Source organism: Muntiacus reevesi, chromosome 5 (assembly GCF_963930625.1).
Source record: "Muntiacus reevesi chromosome 5, mMunRee1.1, whole genome shotgun sequence".
Taxonomy (NCBI): Eukaryota; Metazoa; Chordata; class Mammalia; order Artiodactyla; family Cervidae; genus Muntiacus; species Muntiacus reevesi.
In genome coordinates, this window is record NC_089253.1 from 72,840,941 (window position 1) to 72,863,876 (window position 22,936).

The 22,936-nt window shown below is 47.6% G+C and overlaps 1 protein-coding gene and 2 non-coding genes across 3 annotated transcripts in view; 2 read left to right on the forward strand and 1 right to left on the reverse strand.

Annotated features, from left to right (window-relative positions):
• The first annotated feature begins 11,440 nt into the window (after positions 1-11,440).
• TRNAG-UCC (transfer RNA glycine (anticodon UCC)) lies at positions 11,441-11,513 on the forward strand. The gene has a single exon. It is a non-coding gene; the product is annotated as a tRNA-Gly (tRNA).
• Positions 11,514-17,868: 6,355 nt separating this feature from the next.
• TRNAT-UGU (transfer RNA threonine (anticodon UGU)) lies at positions 17,869-17,941 on the forward strand. The gene has a single exon. It is a non-coding gene; the product is annotated as a tRNA-Thr (tRNA).
• Positions 17,942-18,063: 122 nt separating this feature from the next.
• HHIPL2 (HHIP like 2) overlaps positions 18,064-22,936 on the reverse strand; it is a 29,948-nt gene continuing 25,075 nt past the window's right edge. The window contains exon 10 of the mRNA XM_065937122.1: positions 18,064-18,502. Within this exon, the coding sequence (XP_065793194.1) occupies positions 18,064-18,502 (439 nt within the window). The remainder of the gene's footprint in view (positions 18,503-22,936) is intronic.

The window sequence follows — 22,936 nt, forward strand, 5'->3', positions numbered from 1 at the left end:
TGAATCACAGGGCACACTTAATCCTGCCGCTAAAGGAAACGCTGAGCACAATGATATAGGACTGGAGACCCAGAGCTTTGAAAACAAGTGTTACTGTTACGAAGTTGCAATCTCAACATCCCGGTCACCACCCACTCCCAGCTCCCTCCAGCTGTGTTCCTCTCAGTAACATCCCAATGCCTAGAGCAGTGTCTGCTCCTCTGAAACACGCACTGTCATTTCTGCAGAATGAAGAACCATCTGTTGAGCCCTTATGCTAGGAAGCCCTGGGTGGGGCTCTTATCCATACACCAGCTTTGCTAAATAGATAGTCATCCCATTTAACAGATGATAAAATCAAGGCTCAGACACGTTCAGAAACATACCCAAGGATGCTCTCACAGTATCTATATCCCAAGCAAGGCCAGAGAGGCCCAAGGAGATGGACAGTCAACCTCCGCATGTCTGAAGTGGAGGGCACCTGCCTCGGGCACTGCTGGGTTGCCCTTCCAGAATCTTCCAGTATCGTTGAAAATGGGAAACAGTAAAAAAAAAAAAAAAAAAAGAAAAGAAAGAAAGAAAATGGGAAACAGTGGTGCTCCAATTATAATCTTGCAACAGTAATTTCCCTCATTCATCAAGTGCTTCCTGTTCGCCAGGCATTATTCTGCATAACTTATGTATGCTGCATATTTAATCCTCACAACAACCCAGTTGACTAGGTACGATTCTTGTCACTCATTTTACAGAGGGGAGAACTGAGGTCTGTAAAGGTCAAATGCCTTTTCGAAAGTTCAAGAGCCAGGATTCAAATCCAGACCAGGCAGCCTGGCTCCAGAGCCCAGACAGGCTCTAAGCCCTCAGTCTTCCCACTCTCCTGCTGTGCTCTCACGGAGGACTTCCTCCCTCGTTAGTTTAAGTGTATATCTGAAAGTAACACAACGCTGTAAACCACCTATACTTCAATTTAAAAATAAATAAAATTAAAAATTAAAAAAAAATGCAGAACTCAGGTAACAAGCAGAACTCTTCTAGTAACTCTAAAAGAGGCAAATTTGAACCAAGGCAGGCTCCTGCAGTTATTTTCATTTACCACTTACTGCCTGAGTCTGCTTCCCACGTGGTGCAATGCTAAAGAACCGGCCTGCCCATACAGGAGACACAGGAGACCGGGTTCGATCCCTGGGTGGAGAAGATCCCTGGAGAAGGAAATGGCAACCCAGTCCAGTATTCTTGCCTGGAGAATCCCATGGACAGAGGAGCCAGATGGGTTACAGTCTGTGGGATTGTGAAGAGACAGACACAGCTAAGCTACTACGCACATCCAGCCTTCGGGGGGTTGCTGGGGAGGCCAGAGCCTCAGTGGATCCAGTCTGTCCAGTGCACAGACACGTTTGTTACCTGTAAGTGCCTCTTGGTCTGTGGTGGCAGCGGTGATGGTTTGGGCTTTGTGACCATAGAAACAAGATGAGTTGTCACTAAGGTCGGTCTGGCCTAGATGTAAGATGGGTGAGTAAGATTGGGGGTGAGGAGATAGTCAGGCTTGAGTAAATCTAGGGTGCTTAACGTCTATACAGTTAGGTTTAGGAAAAGCTCTCAAGGAAGATAGCACAAAGATGACACTTTAAAGGATGAGTAAGATTTTGATAGGCAGAGATAGAATGATGTTGGTAGTAAGATTTGAATCAAATAAATACATGAATGTGGGCTATGGTCCATGGTGTCACAAAAACCAAGCATGCATGCACACCTGAGTCTGCAGTGAGTCGCCCAGAAGCGGCTGGTGTTCCCCGGGGGGCCTACATGCCACCTGATGAGGTCCTTGGTGCCACCAGCCGCCTCTCGATGCCATCTCCAACCCCAGTAAGGTGGAGTGTGGCATAGATATGGGCGGTGTGAGAGAGGGAGGTGAATAGAATAATGAGATAAAAATGGAGGTGAGGCCTTGTGTGAGCAGGCTGATGACATCAGATAGAAGTATAAGAAGTATCCTGACTTCTTTGCCTGTAAAAGCTTCTGAGCACCTCAATCCCAGTGAGCACTGAAATGCAACAGCGCCAAGCGGGTCTCAGATCCCACCTGGTATCCTACAGCCTGACTCCGTTTCGATACCATTTATCCAGTGACAGCGTCAGATCCCACAGGTCAAGGGCTAGACGGCCCCAGACTGACCCCACCCTACCCCGCTGCAGATGCCAGTCAGAAGCCCTGGTCGCTACCTGGTGCTTCTGACCCACCAACTACAGATGGGAGGCTCCTACATCCTCTCCTTGGACTTCAGATGCCAGTCACAATCGAGGTGGTTACTTCTCCTTCTGACTGACTGGCCATGAATCAGAGGTTCCCACAAGCCCTCCTCAAGTTTGAGTAATGGCTAGAGCAGCTCACAGAACTTAACCAGTCTATTTACTAGCTGATTTTAAAAACAACTTCCCAGATGGCGCTAGAGTTAAAGAATTCGCCTACCAATGCAGTAGAAGTAAGAGAAGCGAGTTCGATCCCTGGGTTGGGAAGATCCCCTGGAGGAGGAAATGGCAACCTACCCCAGTATTCTGGCCTGGAGAATCCTGTGGACAGACGGACAGAGGAACCTGGTGGGCCACAGCCAGTAGGGTCACAAAGAGACGGACACGGCTGAGCACGCACCCAGGAATAGCCAGATGAAAGAGAGGCGGACAGCAAAGCATGAGGAACAGAGCCCCAGGCCCTCTTCACGCATGCGTGCTAAGCCTCTTCTGTCGCATCCGACTCTTTGTGACCCTACAGACTGTAGCCCGTCAGGCTCCTCTAGCCAAGGGATTCTCCAGGCAAGAATGCTGGAGTGGGTTGCCATTTCTTTCTCCAGGGGCTCTTCCTGACCCAGGGATCGAACCCGGGTGTCTTTATGTCTCCTGCATTGGCAGCTGGGTTCTTCACCACTAGTGCCTCTCCAGCCTCTCTCCAAATCTCCACATCTTCGTCAGAAAGGAAGCTCTCCTAACTCTCTTTTTCAGTTTATCATGAAAACTTCATTACAAAGAAATTATTGATTAGATCATTGGCCAACTTTAATTGATTCACCCACTAGACCCTCTCTTCTCCCTGGAGATCTAGGGTAGGACTGAAAATTCCAACTCTCTAATCATTTGTTGACACCAAAGGCAACCAAACCAGCCCCCAACCTTAGGTGAGAATCAGAAGTCATCTCATTAACTTAACGAAGGACATCTTTCTCACCATCATCTCTTAGGACATTTCAAGGGTTTTTGGAACTCTGAGCCAGAATCGAGACAGACTCCTCAACCCTAACCCATCCCTGTTCCCGATGTTCTGGTCTAAGGTGTCTGACCCCTCCCTCCTAAAGGGCTCACTCAGGCTTTGGCTCCCACCTCCCCTTCAAGGGGATGTATGCCCCCAACCCAGATCTCTCTGGGCTCCAGGCTGGAATTTCCAGCAGCGCCCTGGACACCTGCACCTGGGCATCCTGCCAGCTGCACAGATCTCAGGCTGGATTCCTCATCACCTTCCCAAAGCACATTCCCAGTCAGAGATGCAAGGTCTCTGTCCATCCACTTGTTCCCCAAACAGATGGCAGGTCCAGCCACAGCCGTCAAAACCAGTCCCCGCCCTTAGGGATAGGGAACTCAGAGAGTAATCCAAGAAATAGATCTAAACTATGACCCAGGTGGTGATGAAGGAAATGAAGCAGGCTTTGGAGATAGTTGCAGAGAAAGGCTCTATTTTATGCACATTTTTAACGCTCCAAGTCAAGATGTGTGTGTTAGTGGTTCAGTCGTGTCCAGCTCTCTGCAACCCCATGGACTGTAGCCTGCTAGGTTCCTCTGTCCTTGAAATTCTCCAGGTAAGAATACTGGAGTGGGTAACCATTCCTTTTTCCAGGGGGTCTTCCCAACCCAGGGATCGAACCCAGGTCTCCTGCATTGCAGGCAGATTCTTTACCATCTGAGCCACCGGGAAGCCATGGTCAAGTTGCACTCCTTCAATAAATGAGCCTGGAGAGAGAAAAGAAGATCCGACCGCAGGACACATTGATGTTTAGGGATGAGGAGGATGAAGGGCAGCCTGGGAGATGGAGAAGGTGCTGCTAGGGAAGTAAGAGGACGAGCAGGAGTGAGGGTCCAGAGGCAAAGCCAGGAAAAGGTTTCTGGAAGGTCAACCATGGCCAGGGCCCCAGTGGGGTGAAGGCTGAGAAGAGACCCTTGGTTCTGACAACACAGAGGTTGCAGAGATAAGACAAGGTAGATTGGATGGCGTGTGCAGAAGGAGACAGGGGAGAGAATTGAGAGGTGAAATGAACTAGAAGCAAGTCTTCCGCGGCATTTTGATATTCAGCAGAGCGGAGAAATGGAGCAACAGCTGAAAGAAAAAAAATCTAGGGCAGGGCTTGTTATGTTGGGAGATTGCTGCCTACTTGTATGCTGGCATGATCCAGTGGAGAAGGAGAATTTGTGGAAGAGAAGAGGTCATTGTAGAAGCAGAGCAGTTGATGGGAAAGAGGGCTGAGGACACGGAGCGCCTGTGGACAGTTTGCTCCCAGCACAGCAGGTAAGGTCAGGTTGATGCCTCCCTATGCTTACTCCTTGGAAGGAAAGTTATGACCAACCTGGATAGCATATTAAAAAGCAGAGACATGACTTTGCCCACAAAGGTCTGTCTAGTCAAGGCTATGGTTTTTCCAGTGGTCATGTATGGATGTGAAAGTTGGACAGTGAAGAAAGCTGAGCACCGAAAAATTGATGCTTTTTAATTGTGGTGTTGGAGAAGACTCTTGAGAGTCCCTTGGACTGCAAGGAGATCCAACCAGTCCATCCTAAAGGAGATCAGTCCTGGGTGTTCATTGGAAGGACTGATGCTGAAGCTGAAACTCCAATACTTTGGCCACCTGATGCGAAGAGTTGACGCATCAGAAAAGACCCTGATGCTGTGAGGGATTGGGGGCAGCAGGAGAAGGGGGCGACAGAGGATGAGATGGCTGGATGGCATCACCGACTCAATGGACATGGGTTTGTGTGGACTCTGGGAGTTGGTGATGGACAGGGAAGCCTGGCGTGGTGCAGTTCATGGGGTCGCAAAGAGTCCCACAACTGAGTGACTGAACTGAACTGAAACCCCTAGTTGCATCTCTAATCTACACTCCTGATTCTTCAGTCTTTAATCAATCATCAAAAGTTGTTATTTATTCACCCCATCCCATCGATCACTTTCACCACTTGCTTTTTGTTCTCACGCCATCATTCACAACTCAGTTATTACAAGCCTTCTTCTTGAGAAAATACATTTGTTTCAGTGTTCAAAGCAGAATCACATAGAGCCCTTACGCAGCCCAGATGAGCAGGACAAGCAGTTTATTCATTTGACAAATGGATAAGGTCTGTGGAGAAAAGGAGCTCCTTGCTGCCTGGTCCCACAATCACTGGAGTTCAGTGACTGTGCCACTTGACAAAGTGTCAAAGTGACAAAGACAGCTTGTCTTTGCTGTCTCAGGGTCCCTACTGGAGCCCAGAGAATGAAGGCAGGGCAAAGAGAAGCTCCCCCCACCCCAGTAGCCACAGGTGCTGTGACCAGCGCTCTCCACACTCACAGATCCCAAGGCCACCAGACATGCTCATTCAGCAGAAACAGCCTGGACCAAGGGCAATGGCCCTTAGCAAATGATCTCTTTCCAGGCAAAAATTCCTCAGGGAGAAAGCATGGCTCTTACTGATGGCTAAAATGAGTCCTGGCTTTGCATGGAGGTGCACACCTGGCAGGCATGAGCCAACCTCTGCTGAAGCTTCTCCCCCACAGATGCAACTAGGGGTCACCCTGTAGGGCCACGGTTAGCTCATCCCCAGCACTGGAGGTACCCCAGGGCCTTCACAGAGTCTAAGTCCAGGCCCGAGAAAGGAGGAAGGTGCTCCTTCTCCCAGCCTGTGGAGGGCCTCACTCTTGCCTAGGATGATTGACAGTTGAAACATCAGTTTCTTGAACAGTACAATCCCACCCCTGGGCTTCCCAGGGGGCTCAGTGGTTTTTTAAAAAAAAGAAACTTGCAATGCAAGAGATGTGGGTTCAATCCCTGGGTCAGGAAGATCCCCTGGAGGAGGAAATGGCAACCCATTCCAGTATTCTTGCCTGGAGAATTCCATGAACAGAAGAGCCTGGTGGGCTACAGTCCATGGGATTGCAGAGAGGCAAACATGACTACATGACTGAGCATGCATGCACAACCCCCTCAGACTTGGTAATTCACTAAAATGACTCACAGAATTTAGAAAATTGCTATATTTGCAATTACAGTTTTACTACAAAAGATTCAAATAAAGACCAGCCAAATGAAGAGACACATAAGACAAGGTCTCAAACGTGGGGCTTCCATGTCTTCTCCCCAGGGCAGTGGAATGTGTCACTCTGCTGGCACATAAGTGTGCTCACCAACAGAAAGCTCACCCATCCAGTGAGTCTCAGCATCCAGAGTTTCCAGGAGGGTTTCATCACACAGGCAAGGTTGATTGAATCACTGGTCATGTGATTGAACTCTCTCTCCAGCCTTCTCCCAGCCCCCACCCCATCTCTTCCACAGAAGCCAGGAGATCAGATTGATATCATGTGACTCAAAACTTTAATTCTCTGATCTCATGGTTGGTCTTTCCCGTGGTCAACCACCAACGTAAAACCATCTGGGTGCCCATCATGTGTGACATCATTAGCATAAGCCCAGTTGAGGTCCCAGGACCCACCATGAATAACAAAGATAAAAACTCCCTCCAAGGAACCTGGGACAAAGACCAGACACTCTTTATTATACAACAGTCACGTGGGTCATCAACACCCGTCTGGCCAAAAAGGGAAGGGAGAGAGTAGACAATTTCCCAAGAAGTGTGCATGAGCCAGGCCTGGAAGTATACATGGTCACACCTAATTGCAAGAGGATCTGGAATTTTTGGTCTAGCTGTATTCCTAGGAAGAAGAGAAAATAGATTTGTTAAACAGTAAGGCGGCTCAAACGGTAAAGAATGCCTGCAATACGGGAAACCCAGGTTCGGTCCCTGGATGGGGAAGATCGCCTGGAGACAGGAATGGCCACCCACTCCAGTATTCTTGCCTGGAGAATTCCAGGGAAAGAAGACCTGGCAGGCTACAGTCCATGGGGTCACAAAGAGTTGGACATGACTGGGCAACTAATACTTAACAATACCACACAGATACCTGATTAGCCTCGGGTAATGATATTTGTCTTAGAGGAACAGGAGAAGAGAGGAGGAGGAGAAGGGGACGACAGAGAATGAGATGGTTGGATGGCATCACCGACTCGATGGACTTGAGTTTGAGCAGGCTCCGGGAGTTGGTGATGGACAGGGAAGCCTGGCGTGCTGCAGTCCATGGGGTCGCAGGAGTCAGACACGACTGAGTTGGGCACAACTGGCAACTGAACTGAACAGAACTGAGTAGGTTGTAACCATTGATTAAGCATGAATGGAGATCCAGTCTGAGCAGATACAAGCGAAAAATGAAAAGGGATTGAATTGGGGGCGGGGGGCATGGCACTGGCCCCTCTGCATCTGAGGCCCCTCAGCGGGGTTGAAGGTCTTCTCTGACAGCACGTGGGGCTGTCTGGTCCCTGATTTGCAGACCTTCTCAGGTTCCAAATTGATGTGCCTTCCTTGGGAGAAGTTCTGGCCCTCTTGCAACCACCCTGCGCAGTCTGTCTATATTTTACAGATGAGAGCAGAATACCAAGGCTTCAGTGAAATGACATTTTCAAAGTCAAACAGTGAGTTGGTGGCAGAGCTGGAATGAAGAACTATTGGGTCTGAAGCCACCCACTCAGCCCTGTACCTCTCTCCCTTTCTAAAGCCCTGACCCCCCTGGGACTCTGCAGTAGTGGCTACAGGGTTTGGAGACAACTGGCAAAAAGACAGTGAACTTGCGCGGGAGCCCGTGAGTCCATGTCCACTTACAGTTGGGATGGAGAGTCCGCATGGTGACTGCCGGGCAGAGGGGCCAGTGGGCAGTCTGGGCCCATCACCATGACAACAGGCAAACACACTTCCTCCTTTCCATTGCCACCTGTGATCCTCACTCCGGTTACTTTCTCACATGGACAGGAAAAGTGATCCCTCTTCTAACGGGTAAAAATCTGAGCTCAAGAAAGCGGCATCACTGCCTAAGTGCAGGGCCAAGCCCCTCACAGTTCAGGAAGAGCCCACCAGACAATCCGAAGGGTCTTCTCATGAAAACTGCACATTTATGCCACAGTCGTGACAGAAACACCGGTGCCAGATCCCAGGCCTGTGTCTGAGACCAGCTGCTTCTCATTCTCTTCTGAAGCCAGGCCTGCTGCGAGGTTTCATTTAATTGTGTATTTTTATCATCTGATATCTGTAGCCAGATGCCTGTAGGCGATAAATGCCCTTTTCCATCAGTTCAAGCAAGAAAATGTACCTGCCATGGTACCATTTGCTTCACTGGGCTGCTGACTTATTTTAAGAACTAAATCTTTGCTGCTACTCTATTTTTCACACTGGGGTGTATGTACTCAAGACTGACATTAATAACTTACACGGAGGGCAGTTTCCATCTAGTGAGAACGTAGCGCCACCTAGTGTCCGCTCGCTCAACGGCAGCCAAAATAAATAGCGGTAACCTTGACAAACGAGAAAGTTTTGCGCTCTCAACCAGAATTTCTACACACATTCTTCTCTTCTACATAACAGAGCTTTCCTGGCAGGATTATATTTGTCTTATTTTTAAGATAAATAAGTTAAGACACAAGGCTCCAGCAAGAAAGCTGAGTAAGTTTTTCACTTGCCAGCTCAGGGTCATACTTTCCAACTTGGGTGGCTGTCATTTATAAACGATGAGCTCATGAGAGAAGAGAGCTAATGCAACCCCCAGGTGCCCAAAGCACGACCGTGGAGAATGGCAGCCCTCCCGCGGGACCTGATGCAATCGTCTTGACTTTTTTTAGCCTTTCATACCAGCGTCTCTAAGCTCTGGGTGCAGGATGATCCTCACAGCACCCCCTGAGGAGTATAAATCTCAGGGTTGTTATTATTACCTGCAGGTTACCGCGGGAACTCATACATAAGGAGGTGTTAAGTTCGACCTCTGTGGTGGCTACCCAGAGATGGGGCTGTTCACAGGCCCCCTAAACTCACCACCCTCTACTTCCTTGCCAGTGCAAGAACTGAAATCTGTCATCCTATTATCACTCTGGCCTTCAAGCTCCGAATTTTTTCTAGTACCTACACAGAATTTCTTGACCTTGGCACCACTGGGTTGGATAACTCTTTCCCCAGCTCCCAATTTTTTCCAGTACCTACACAGAATTTCTTGACCTTGGCACCACTGGGTTGGATAACTCTTTCCCGGGGGAGGGGGACACATTCCCGTGCACTGTGGATGTTTAGCCGCATCACTGTTTTCTCCCACCAGATGCCAGTGGCCTCCCTCTCCGCATTTATAACAATCAAAATATCTCGAGACATTGCCAAACATTCCCTGGGGGTGCAAAATTGCCCCTAGTTGAGAACCACTCTTCTAGAAGGCAAGTACACAGAAATATAAATACAATAATACTAACAACAGTTGCTGGTGCTGTTCCCATTTGAAAGGCACAAGTTGCATGTGAAGAACTTGATGATACTATCTTATTTAATATTGGCAACCAAGAAACCAGTCTGTGTTGACTCTCTAAGGAAATACTTATAAATACACATAAAGAGACCTAAGTTCAGAGATGTTCGGTAACACGGCCAAGGCCACACAGTCAGCAGTGGCAGAGTTACTGTTTAAAATCAGGCTTTTGTGACTCCACACCCTGAGCTCATCACCACCTCCAGATTCTGGGACCACAGATCACAAATGTTTATGAATAGCCCTGATTGTCCACAATCCTAGAGTATGCTTGAAGTGAAGTGAAGTGAAGTTGCTCAGTCGTGTCCGACTCTTTGCGACCCCGTGGACTTTAGCCCACCAGGCTCCTCTGTCCATGGGATTTTCCAGGCAAGAATACTAGAGTGGGGTGCCATTTCCTTCTCCAAGAGTATGCTTAGCACTATTCAAATAATATATCCAGATCTAGGTTTAAAGACATAAAGACTGTAGCTCTTCTCTGTAAGGTCAATCCAAAGTGTTACAGCCAAGGTCTTGCTCCAAGGGAGAGCTCTGGGCCTGAGAGCAGACACAGTGGCCAATAATTCACTGTATGACCTTTACTTGGGGTCAGTTATTTAAGCTCTCAAAGTCTCTTTTTAGTCACCTCCAATATAAAAAAGGATGAGTTAGAGATTTTCAACCCTGGCTGCACACTAAAATCATATGGGGATCGTGATGGGCAGCAAAAAAATCATATGGGGAGCCTAGGGGTCACCCCAAAACAATTAAACCAGAATTTCTGGGACCTGGACCATAACATTTCTGAGCTCCCTGGGAACTCAATGTACAGTCAGAACTGAGACAAATAGGACTAAGCCCCTCAAGTTTTGTGTTTCTACTATAGGACCCAGTTCCCCTTAGAGAGGAGGTCCTCTTTTCCCCTTTCCATGATACACAAAGCTGGTGTAGGGGTACCTGGTTTCTCTGTCTCCAAAGACTGTCCCGAAAGCCTTGAACAATTTCCTGGGACCTCCCCGCCTCAGTGTCTCAACTGCCCTCCAGTCCCTGAACGAATCATTTCCAGCCTCCCACTGTACCAACCAAAAGTCTGGAAACCCTACCCCACTGTCTATGGCAGCTGGGGGTGGCAACTCCTTCCACAAAAGGCTGCAAAGAGCAGGGAACATGACAGAAGACAGCTGCGTCCACTGAAAGACTATCCCCCTCCTGGCCTCGTTGAGCGCTTGCCCTGTCTGCCTTTAATAAGGTTAATTCTAATCTGTGGTCTTTCAAGAGGTGAGAGAAGCTCCCCTTTCTGAACATGACTCACTGCCTCCCATTTCAGCCCAAAGGCGAGTGATAACATCTCACTCAGCAGGTGCCCGAGAGGAGTTCTGGCTACAGAACTACAGCCTCATCCTTTCCTCTGCCTCCCACCACCTCCATTTCTGTGAGCGACCCCACTACATTGGAAGAGCTTCACGCAATACTTTTAGGTACAAAAGAAGTAATAAAAGTAATTTACATGGATGAAGCATTTCTGAGACACCAGCCTCTGGGTAAAGTATTTACATGCACTGTTTCATTTCTTCTTTGCAAGTACCCTCCTGAGAAGGTACTGTTGTTATTAACGTCATCATCATTATTATCCCCATTTTACAAATGTCTGCATTCACTGTTCTTGTTCCTTGGCCTTGGTCCCCATGATGCCACCAACTATCTGAATGATGGCGGTTTCCCACTGGTCCATGCAAGTGCAGGGACCATGTCCGGTTTGGTTCACCACTGGTTCCCAGACTGGCAGAAAAAGAGCCAGAATTCAAACTCATGCAGGCTGGCCCCTATGTGCCTGTAAAGTCTATAAAGAAGGCTGAGAGGGACTTCCCTGGTGGTCTAGTGGCTAAGACTCTGCGCTTCCAATGCAGGGGGCCCGGGTTCAATTCCTGGTCGGGGAACTAGATCCCACATGCTGCAACTAAAGACCCCGCATGGTGCAACTAAAAAAAAAAGTGCTGAGCAGGCTCTCGGGATGTGAACCATAAAGGACACAGAAGAGCATATCGAAAAAGATATGGTCTGTGTGGTCAAGTGCTACCAAGACACCAAGGTTTTATCCATGAAGGGGCCAGGGAGGGTCATTTCATGGGAGCCATGGGATGGAAGGGACTCGGTGAGTCGAATGAGTGGGAGATGAAGAACAGAGAGAACAGCTACCTAGCCCAAGCTCATGCTGCTCTCTGCACAACAGACCAATAAATGGAGAGACAGGCTGCTGGGGAAGGAATAGAGACTGTATTCAGAAAACCAGCAGCCCAAGAAGACAGTGGACTAGTATCCCAAAGAACCATCATCCTTCCCCAGTTAGAGTTCAGACTCCTTTTATCCTAAAAGGGGAGAAGGGAAAGTCCTAATTCTGGCCAGGCTCCAAAGGAGATGTATTCATTTCTTCCTCCCTGCAGCCATTCACATATGGGCCTGGTCAGGAGGTTTCCTGTGAGTTAAACATATTTTAACTTAATGCTCATGACCTGGGAGGCAGGGTGTCCAGAGATGGGCCATTATAATGTAAGCTCTAGGCAACACTCCACTTAGTGACTAACTTGTACTAGAGTAAAAAGGTTCTTCTCTATTACAGAACGAGTGAAGACAACTCCCTGGAGTGGAGGGAGACTTTTGTTTTGATTTGTTTGGCTTTGTTTTACCATGCTTTCCGTAAGAGAGACTCGAGCATGTTACAAGCTGATGGGAGGTGTCCAGCGGAGATTGAGAGGCTGAAATGTTTGAGGGACAGAGGGCAGAGGTTCTGCCAGGACTGCAGGTTCCCGGCTGTCTCTGCCACAGTCAGAGGGAAGGCCACAAAGCCAATCGGACCTGCAGATCCAAGTGGAAGGTACCTGAAGGGGACTGAGGCTGGCATCTTTACACCAAAATTACATTCTATCCTCATGACCACCCTGGGAAGTACGGATGCTCAGCCAGTCCCTCTGCACAAGTGAGGAAACGGATCCTCAAAAATTAGATAACTTCAGGAACTTCCCTGGTAAGTCTAGTAGTTAAGACTCTGTGCTTCCAGCATAGGGGGTGTGGGTTCAATCACTGGGTAGGGCACCAGACTCCCACATGCTGCACAGTGTGGCCAAAAAATATTAATAAAATAAATTTTTTAAAGTTTGGTTAAAACAAAGAAAAGAAAGGTTTGGTTTAAGAAAAAAAAATTAGGTGACTTTGATGCAGCCAGCAAAGGGCAGAGCTTGGCTGGGCACCAGGTCCCTCTGGCACTGAAGCCTGAGCTGGTCTGTGGTTGCAGCCTGACACCCTCAGCAAAAGGTGACCAGGACCGAGTCCCACCAGCTTCGAACCAAGTCAACCAGATCCCCCAAGTCCCTGGTCTTCCCACTGCCCTGCCCTCCCACTGCCTTTTGATCTGCAAGTGGTCAGCCCTCACCTCCCCGGTGTGAGTGAGTCTTTGTTGGCTCAGCAGCTCAGGAACAGGCACCAGGGTCAGGGGAGCCCACCAAATGAGAGTTTGTCCGAGTTAGGAAATTAGCACTGCAAGTTAATTCATCACCGCGGTGGGACTGCGTGTGTGCACGCCAAGCCGCTTCAGTCATGTCCGACTTTGCAACCCTCCGGACCACAGCCAGCCAGGCTCCTCTGTCCGTGGGATTCTCCTGGCATGAATACTGGAGTGGGTTGCCATCCCCTTCTCCAGGGGATCCTCCCCGCCCAGGGATGGAACCTGTGTCTCTTACATCTCCTGCATTGGCAGCCGAGGTCTTTGCCGCTAGTGCCACCTGGGGGCTAGAGGAGCATTTTCCCCATCCTCCTTGGTCTTTGCCTTTCCAGGCTCCTTCCTCCCAAAACAACTGAACACCAGCAGCTAACTGATGTTTAGGCTAACTGGCTGTGCACCCTGACCCGCTGACAGCCCTGCACTGCTGGTTCACATCTATCTCCAGACTCAGAACTGGAGCCGAACCATCCATCAATCGCATCCAAAAGTCCAGCAAGCCAATTAAAATCCTATCTGGGAGAGGTCTGTTTGGTGTGAGATGGGACCAACATCCAGGAGGTGAATTTGTTACAATGATTTTAATAAGCGGGGGCATTCCATTAGATCCTCACAGAACAGGGAGGCATTTAGGCTCAAGCTGCCCCCAGGAGGTCAGACCTTGCCCACCCACGAGCTAGACACGTCTGGCCTGTTAAAATCAAACACAGAGACCAGACTCAAAAATCCCCTGAGCAGACAAGTTCAGTTTAGTTATACAAGCAAAGCTTAATTTAGCTTCTTTTGCAAGACAAGCAAGGTTAACTTGACCTGGATCACTTCTTCCTTCTGCTGCTGAAAATCATATGCAAAGCTTCAATTGTTCCCCCAAACTGATACGAGGTAACCAAAACACTGATACCTTTTCATTTCAGAAAATTCTAATATTGTAAATAATTCTAAATCGGTAACTGAGAAGAACGTGAAGAATCAACAGAAGCACCTCCACACTGGATAAGCTGCTTCATAACGATATTCCTCAGAGCCTCACTCCATGTTTCAGTTTGACTGCTCCCCATTTACAAACTGTCCTTTTTTGGTGTGTGCACAATACTTTTCTATTTACTGCTTCAGTGGTTCATTGATTCTGTTGTTATGTAGTCGCTAAGTCATGTCAGACTCATTTGCGACCCCATGAACTGTAGTCCACCAGGCTCCTCTGTCCACAGAATTTCCCAGTAGGAATACTGGAGTGGGTTGCCATTTCCTTCTGCAAGAAATCTTCCTAACCTAAGGATCGAACCCTCAGCTCCTGTATTGGCAGTTGGGTTCTTTACCATGGAGCCATCAGGAACGCCCTCGTTGGTATTACTCCTGGCTCTTTTCTGAACTCTTTCTGAACTCTGGACCGCTGTAAGGGGTGTGGGCCCAGGATGGTGAGAAGGACTGCGTGCCCTGGGTCTTTGTGGAGGATGTGACAGATCCTCCTCCCAGCAAGGAGCTGGGCAAATAGAGGACAGGGTCAGCTAGGACTCAGGGCCCCTGACCCCAGCCCCCAGGTTCTGAGCCCCTGAGCCCCTCTTATGTCCTGAGTCCCTACCAACTTGGGGAGGGGGGTAGGCCAGAATTCAGACACCTGAGCCAGGCAGCCAGCTTGACTGGACACCAAGAACGTGGCAATGCACTCAGGTATCTGTCCCTCCTCTTCAACACTACGTGGACACCTGGAAGGCAGTGATTTCCTATCCTCTTGATTTTGAATCTCCTGAAAGTAGACAACTGTACGCTCTGTGCTTCCTGGGACACAAGGGTACCGTGCGTTGTGAATCTGTATGGGGTTTATAAAGCAACAGGGTCCCCGGCTTCCCGGCCCTCCCCTTCCTTAGCATTGCTCCTCTCTCCCTCCATGCCCAGACTCTGGGGTTCTCCCAGCTAAGGGGTCCTATTCCGGCCTCCCACCCCTCACTCAGTTGTGGATGGGTGTCATGAGGGGCCAGATCCCAGGGAAGACCCCCCCCCAACTCCCTCCCTCCCTCCACACCCTGATCCTGGGGGTCCCCACTCAAGAGCCTACCTTTCATCTTGGACCTGCTGTTGCCAGTGCCTGAAGCTTCCTCGTCTTCAAAATGAAGTGCAGGCTAAATGAGCTTGAAAGTCCACCCTGACCCTTGAGCCACACATGCTCTGACCTCGAGTCTGACAGTGGATGCACTGGAATAAGGCCTGCTCCTGGGACAGCGGGTGCGAGACAATGATGCTGAGGACAGTGCAGAAGAGCCGATGGATGCCCGGGCAGGCGGTGGGCCGCCGGGCTCGGTCCTGTCCCCCTCCCCCCACCACAATGCCAGGGACTCAGCCCCGCGCAGCTGGAGAGAAAGGCAAGCTTGCAGATGGGCGAGCAAGGCAAGCCGCCTGCCGCGCAAAGTGCTGCCTACAGCAGGAGGAACACAGCGCACAGCCTGGGGACTTCCGTTTCCATCTCCTCCTCTCCCTCCACTCCAACTGGGCCTGGGATGCCTTCCCCTACTTCCCAGCGCCTCAAGCTGGACTCTCCCCCTGAGATGTTCTACTCTGGGTCGACCCTAGACTGGGAGGGAATGTTCAGCCCATGAAGCACATCGTCTGTCATGTTTGTAGCTGGCACTTCACTGCCCAGGGTCAAGTTCTCAATTGTGCTGAATTCCCCAAAGTGCTCCAAGATGGAGCCGAAATAATCAACTCCATTTTACAGGTGGTGAAAGGGCTTGATAAAGGGGGCCAGGAGAAGGAGGAAGGGACATAAAATTAAATATAAAAGCTCCATACACTTGTTTCTCTAACACCAGACTGAAAGTGAATGTCACTCAGTTGTGTCCAACTCTTTGTGACCCCATGGATTATAGCCTGCCAGTCTCCTCTGTCCATGCAATTCTCCAGGCCAGAATACTAGAGTGTGTAGCTGTTCCCTTCTCCGGGGGATCTTCCCAACCCAGGAATTGAACCCAAGTCTCCCGTGTTGCAGGGGGATTCTTTACCAAATGAGACACCAGGGGCTTGATAAAGTGAGTCAGGAGAAGGAGGAAGTAAAGGAGGATGTAAAATTAAATATAAAACCTCCTTACACTTGTTTCTCTAACACCAGACTACTTATGAGCTAATTAAACTCTTTACAGGATGCCCACCCTCCTGATCCTTCTTTTCATCTCATCCTTCATTTTATGTCCTTTATCCTACAGCTCAGAAGTTAGAGAGGAGAGGGGCCTTTTTTCTATCACATCCCACTGCAACTGCCTGCACATCCTGTTCACCAGGGCTGTGAGGAGGGTTGGTGCAGGTGAAAATTGCTGGTGAAGCTCCACTTGTCAGAGACAGCACAGGATCAAGGGAATGGAGGTGAAACAGGAGGGAAGGAGGCAAGGCACAGCCTTGAAAAGAATGAAACAGCCACAGGACATGACAAAAACTGGTTAGAACCAACTAGGTGCAAGATTGTGGAAGATTCAACTTCCAGTGGACCTTGAGCCTCATTATACACTCACCAGTGCCATGAACATTCTGAGGCCAACCATAAAACATCAAGAGATGGGAATATCAGACTACCTTACCTGCCACATGAGAAATCTATATGCAGATCAAGAAGCAACAGTTAGAACCAGACATGGAACAAGGGATTTGTTCAAAATTGGGAAAGGAGTACGTCAAGGCTGTATATTGATACCCTGCTTATTTAACTTATATACAGAGTTCACCATGTGAAATGCTGGGCTGGATGAAACACAGGAAAATAAAGGATGTTACAAAATTCCAACTTGGATGGAGAGGCCTTGGAAGTAAGGGAGGATGATGAGAAGGCATCTCCCAAAATGACTTCCTGATTTCTGCAGGCTTACAGCCTTTATTTCTGATTTCCCAGACTTTATTTCTGATCTCCCAAAGTGTCTTCCTGATTTCTGCTGGCTCACAGCCTTTATTGAGCACCTACTGTGTGCTAGACACTATTCTGGGTGCTGGGAATACAGCAGGGAATAAAACAAAAACCCTTGGCCTCAAAAGAACCATCATCCTAACCTGGAGAAATAATAGACATAATAGTAAGCACATTATCTAGTAGGAAAGGTTAGGTAAGTAGCATGGGGCAAAAGGGCAAGATAAGGACGATGGCGCAGCTTTAAGTAAGGGGTGGGAGGGTCTTGTTGTGAAAGGTAACGTGAGCAGACACCTGAAGAAAGTAAGTAAGAGAGGTTAAGTCCGCAGACCACTGGGAGCGCGTGATGCTCACCCTCTCCTTCACGTGGTGCTAGCTCCTGCTGCCGGCATAATTTCATCCCTTCAGTAAATAGTTAATTAAGCAAAAGGAAATAAGGCATCGTTTCATGATCCAAATCACTTTAAAAAAGAGCAGGGACAAGCTTTACTTATTCACTCTAACGTCTAATAGAATGTAAGTACATAATAAATAAGTGTTGGATCAATTAATTCATCCATAATCAATAACTTAATTAATAAGAACCCTACAACTTCCCTGTGTGAAACATGATGCAAATTGTCATATAAACAGATTGGAGACTCTTTTAAGATGTAAAAGTATACCACTAGTAATATCAGAACACTTTTATTTTTGCTTTTTCCCTTCCAGCACTTATCTGTATCTGTAACTTATCATAGGTATGATTTAGTGATTCATAATCACAAATATACGATTTTCAGAACGGGTTTTTTCTACTTATGATGTTTTCGTAATTGCCATTGATAGAGGATGCACAGGCTAAACTCTTATCCGACTGCCAGAAAGCAATATTGTTTCCAATGTCCCTGAATTAGAGCGCGCCAGGTAGCAAGGAGGCTCCATAGCTCAGTGGTTAGAGCACTGGTCTTGTAAACCAGGGGTCGCGAGTTCGATCCTCGCTGGGGCCTCTTCCTTCTCTCTATTTTTAAATCGTCCCGTTGTAAATATGCCCCAACATACAAAATGATTTCTGAAAACGTTACTTCTTGCAGGATTAAAAGTAACTGCTCCTGATACGCTTTACTGTGCTTTAGAAATGACCCGGAAGAGAAAAATACCGGAATGCAACAAACAGCAGGAAAAGGAAAAGCTGTCCTCGGCGACGCGGCGCTACCAGGACCTGGGGCCCAAGCTCCCGAAAAGGAGGCGCGAGGCTCCAGGGGTTCGTTCCCACGCCCTGCAAAATCACGCCCTGCACTGAGCCACAAAAGGGCAGAGGGGGCGCTGGCGCCCGGCGATGCGCCGCGGGCGGGGCGCGCGCGGAGGCGGTGTTGCGCCTGCAGTTGCGCCACACAGCCGGCGGGAGGCGCTGTGGCCAAGCGCCCACTCGCCTGTCCGCGGCCGGCTTGCGCGTTCTGAGCCGATTCCCGGACTCCGAGTTTGGCCAGCGTGGCCTGGACCGAGGCCCGCGCCGTGATGACACGTGGCCGCTCGGGCTTCGGAGCCCAGCCTGGCTCCAAGGCCCTACCCTTTGGAGAGGAAGGGGGAGCGACTCCCAAAAATAAACAGTCCCGGGCTGCTCTGGAAGCCAAGTTTTGCAGCCGGTCTTATGTCTTCGTTTTTTTTCCCCTGAATTGCAGAATACCACATGACTTTTAAAGTCGCGAGAGCCTTTTCTGACTATATGAATTCTCTCCACCCAGCATTTCTTGATAAAGGATTGTTTGTAAGGAAGCCACTAGCCCCCTGTGGCCCTTGACTGAGTGCGTGACATGTGGACATTCGGACTGAGATATGCTGAAAGAATAGATTACACATTGGATTTAGAAAATTTAGTACAGAAAAAGAGAACTATCCCGTTAGTAATTTTTCATTGATTATGTATTGGTACAAAGCTGTCATGTATTGTTGTTCAGTCGCTCAGTTGTGTCTGACTTTGCGACCCCATGGACTGCAGCAGGTGCGGGCGAGGCTGCCCTGTCCTTCACCATCTCCAGGAGCTTGCTTAAACGCATGTCCATGTAATATATTGGGTTAACTAAAATATAGTTGCATTACTTTTACTTGTTTTTAATGAAAAATTTGGAAAAAATTAGAAACAGAAAATTTTTAGTTACATGTGTGGCTTCCACTTGCAGCTCTCATTTCTGTTGGATGGTGCACAATCCTGTGACCTTGAGTTCAAGTTAATTCTTAACCTGTGTTCATGCCAGGTAAACCTTTCATCTCTGGGTCTCCCAGAGCCAGTACTGTGCCTGGCAAGCAGTAACCGTGGCATTGGTTGAGCTGAAATTACATACCTCCCTAATATAATCTTAAACTCCACAAAAAATAAGAAAATGCATTTCTTAAACTGGGTTCATTTTGAGAATGATGTAACTGTAAGAATTTCTATCTTGGTTCCCAAGATGTCAGCTCTGGAAAAACACACTCATCTTTTATTGGTTATTTAGACTTCCCTGGCTGCTTAGACAGTAAAGAATCTGCCTGCAATGCAGGAGACCAAGATTCAATACCTGGGTCTGTAAGATCCCCTGGAGACAAGAATGGCAACCCACTCCAGTGTTCTTGCCTGGGAAATCCCACGGACAGAGGAGTCTGATGGATTTACAGTCCATGGGGTGGAAAAGAGTCGGACACGGCGGAGTGACTGACGCTTACTTACTTACCCCTTGGTGAAAGTTCATGGGCATTGCCAGTCATCTTCCAGAAAACAAAGCCACTCGGCCAGAGAGGAATACTTTGCCCCTTCCCCAGGTTCCCAGCATTTCAGGGTACCTATTCAGCTCCCATCTCTAGACCCAGTGTCCTCCTGTTGAAAAGTTGTGTTCAGAAGGCCTTGAATTTGATGGATGTGGTCCTGTACTTAGACACATGAACTTTGAACACCTTTCCCTCAAGACCCAAAACACTTTCAGACCTTTTTTTGTTTTAATTTTAGTTGATTTAAAATATTGTTTTATTTTCAGGTACACAGAAACATATATATATTCAGATATATATGTATATATACACTTTTGTTTTATGTGGTTTGTATCTGTTAATCTCATTCTCCTAATTTATCCCTCCCCCTTTCATTTCTTAGTTCTAATGATTTTTGTGTGGAGTCTTTAGGGTTATGTGTATATAAGATCATGTCACCTGTAAATAATGACAATTTTACCTCATCCCTTCCAATGTGGATACCTTTCATTTCTTTTTCTAGCCTGACCGCTGTGGCTAGAACTTCCGATACTGTCTTGAATAGAAGTGATTAGAGTGGGCATCCTTGTCTTGTTCCTGAATTTAGCAGGAAGGCTTTCAGATTTTTACATTATTATGTTGGTTGTGGGTTTGTCATAAATGGCTTTTATTGAGATATGTTCTCTCTATAACCACTTTGGTGAGAGATTTTTATCATGAAGCCATGTTGAATTTCATCAAATGCTTTTACTGCACCTATTGAGATAATCAGGACTTCCCAGGTTGCTCAGTGGTAAAGAATCTGCCTGCCGATACAGGGGACAGAGGTTCAATCCCTGGGTCAGGAAAATCCCCTGGAGTAGGAAATGGCAACCCACTCCAGCAATCTTGCCTGGGAAATCCCATGGACAGAGGAGCCTGGGGGGTTACAGTCCATGGGGTCACAAGAGTCAGACTCAACTGAGTGACTGAGCATGCACTGAGATAATCATGGTTTTTGTCTTTTCTTTTATTAATGTGGTATATCACATTGATTGGTCTGCATGTGTTATACCATCCTTACAACTCTGGAGTGAATCCAACTTGATCCTATTGTATGATCTTTCTTATGTATTGTTGGATTCAGTTTGCTAAAATTCTGTTGAACATTTTTGCATTCATATTCATTAAATAGGGTCAGACCCACATGTCTTTGAAGAAAGATTGTACAGGGGAAAAAGTGAGGCAGAGTGAGCACATATATTTGTTCCCAAGGTTAGATTTAGTCTCCCTGAACTGAAGCAAGATTTTCAGCCATCTTTTAACAAAATGATGCAGAGTGTAAGCCCTCCCATTGTTTCGTTGGTGTCTTCATATGAGAAGCTAAAAGTGCAAAATGTCAGGGTTGGTCAGACCCTGAAATTAATTTTTATCCTAGACAGTGTGTACAAATATCCTAGAGAGTGTATACAAAGAACATCACCATTTCAGTAAACAAGCGATGCTGTGGCCAGCCAGCCATTAGTCACTAAAGCCAACCCTGACGGCGCACCTTCAGGGGAATTCAGGATGAAGAAAAACAAGATATTGGCTCTAGATAGTTAAGATGCATATCTAAGGAGTAATTTCAATAAACCCAGACCCTTTTGCATCTTCCCATACATAGAAAAGCATTGAGATCTTTAATATGACCCGTCCATTTTCTTTGGGATTAGCATTAATCTTTTGATGTTCAACCACATGTTGTTCGTCTGTTTTCAGCAAAAACTCCTATAAACCCTGGCTCCTCCCTTACCTGTTGGGAACAGTCACTCAGAGCTGAGAGGTTGCTGTCCTGAGCTATAATCCTCAGTAAGCCTGCCAAATAAAATATAACTCTCAACTTTCATCCGTGCAATTTTTTTCAGTCAGCAAGAGTGTTTGTAAGAGCTACAAAGGTAAGCGAAAGTAAAGCAAAGCAAAACCATGAGATGGGGTAACGGCAGGTAGATCCATGCGTGGGTGCATGCTCAGTCACTCAGTTGTGTCCAACTCTTTTTGACCCCATGGACTGTAGCTCACCAGACTCCTCTGTCCATGGGATTTCCCAGGCAAGAATACCAGAGTGAATTGCCATTTCCTCCTTCAGCGGATCTTCCTGGCCCAGGAATCGAACTCATGTCTCCTGTGTCTCCTCCATTGGCAGGCAGACTCTTTACCACTGAGTCAACTGGGAAGCTGAGATAGCTAAGAGATGATCTAAAAATGGTCTTCAGAAAATGATGACCAGCGTTTTGCATCTTTAATAAAGAAGAAAAAAGAGAAAGAGACTCAAAGAGAAGTTTGGTGTATTTATATTAGGTTAGGTTACCCTACGAATGGAGATTGCTAAAGAAAAAAAATGGAATCTATTTCTTTGGAAGCCTAAAATAATCTGTCTGGGGTATGTTCAACCTCATCTGAAGCAGGAATTGCATGACCTCTAAAAGTCCTTAACAACCTTGGCGTTTTTGGTTTTGTTCTGCTTAAGTCAAATTGTCTTTACTGTTCTGGATGCTTTGCAGAACTTGGAGAACTTCTTGAAGACAGGGATCATTTCCTCTCTTAGTGCTTTCATTCCTCAAATACCTGGTTAAAAGTCACCGATCCTCATTGGGGGCCCTAGAGGGAGGCAAGTTCACAGGAGGCAGACCGGGGCATTGGTTCAAGTCCAGCTGAACAGTTGACTATCTCCTCACTGCTATGGTCTAGGGCACACTGCTTAGCCTCACCAAGCCTCACTTTTCTCATCTTCAACATAAGTTATATGGCCACACACACGATGCAAAGTTTTGAGGTTTCAAAAAGTGTATATAAACTTAGCACACAACAGGTAGGCACAATGGAATCACCTTTATTATGCTATTTGCCAGAGCAAAACAGTAGTTGCCGGAGGTGGAGGTACAGAATAGGACCTGCCCTTATTCAGACCCTGAGCTTCAATGAGGGCAAAGGAGATGACCACTTTAGAAGAGGTTCTCCTTGGAAACTTGCCATTAAAGGCCTCCTCTTAGAGCTGGGAGGAAGCATGGGAGAGACATGGTTCTTAAGGCTAATTGGTGAGGCACGTCAGATTTCTTAACGCCAGACAAACATCAAGGAGCTCAAAGGATCTATGTCCATTTGAGCCAGTGTTGATGTATCACTGCTGCCTACAGGCACTTACAAAGCAAGACGGAAACATGCAGCGGGATCTGAAGCAGGCTTACAGATTAGTGCACATGATTATCGAGGTGCCCCAGCCAGGTGGGGATTGGTCTCCCCGCAGAAGCAGATGAGGAGCC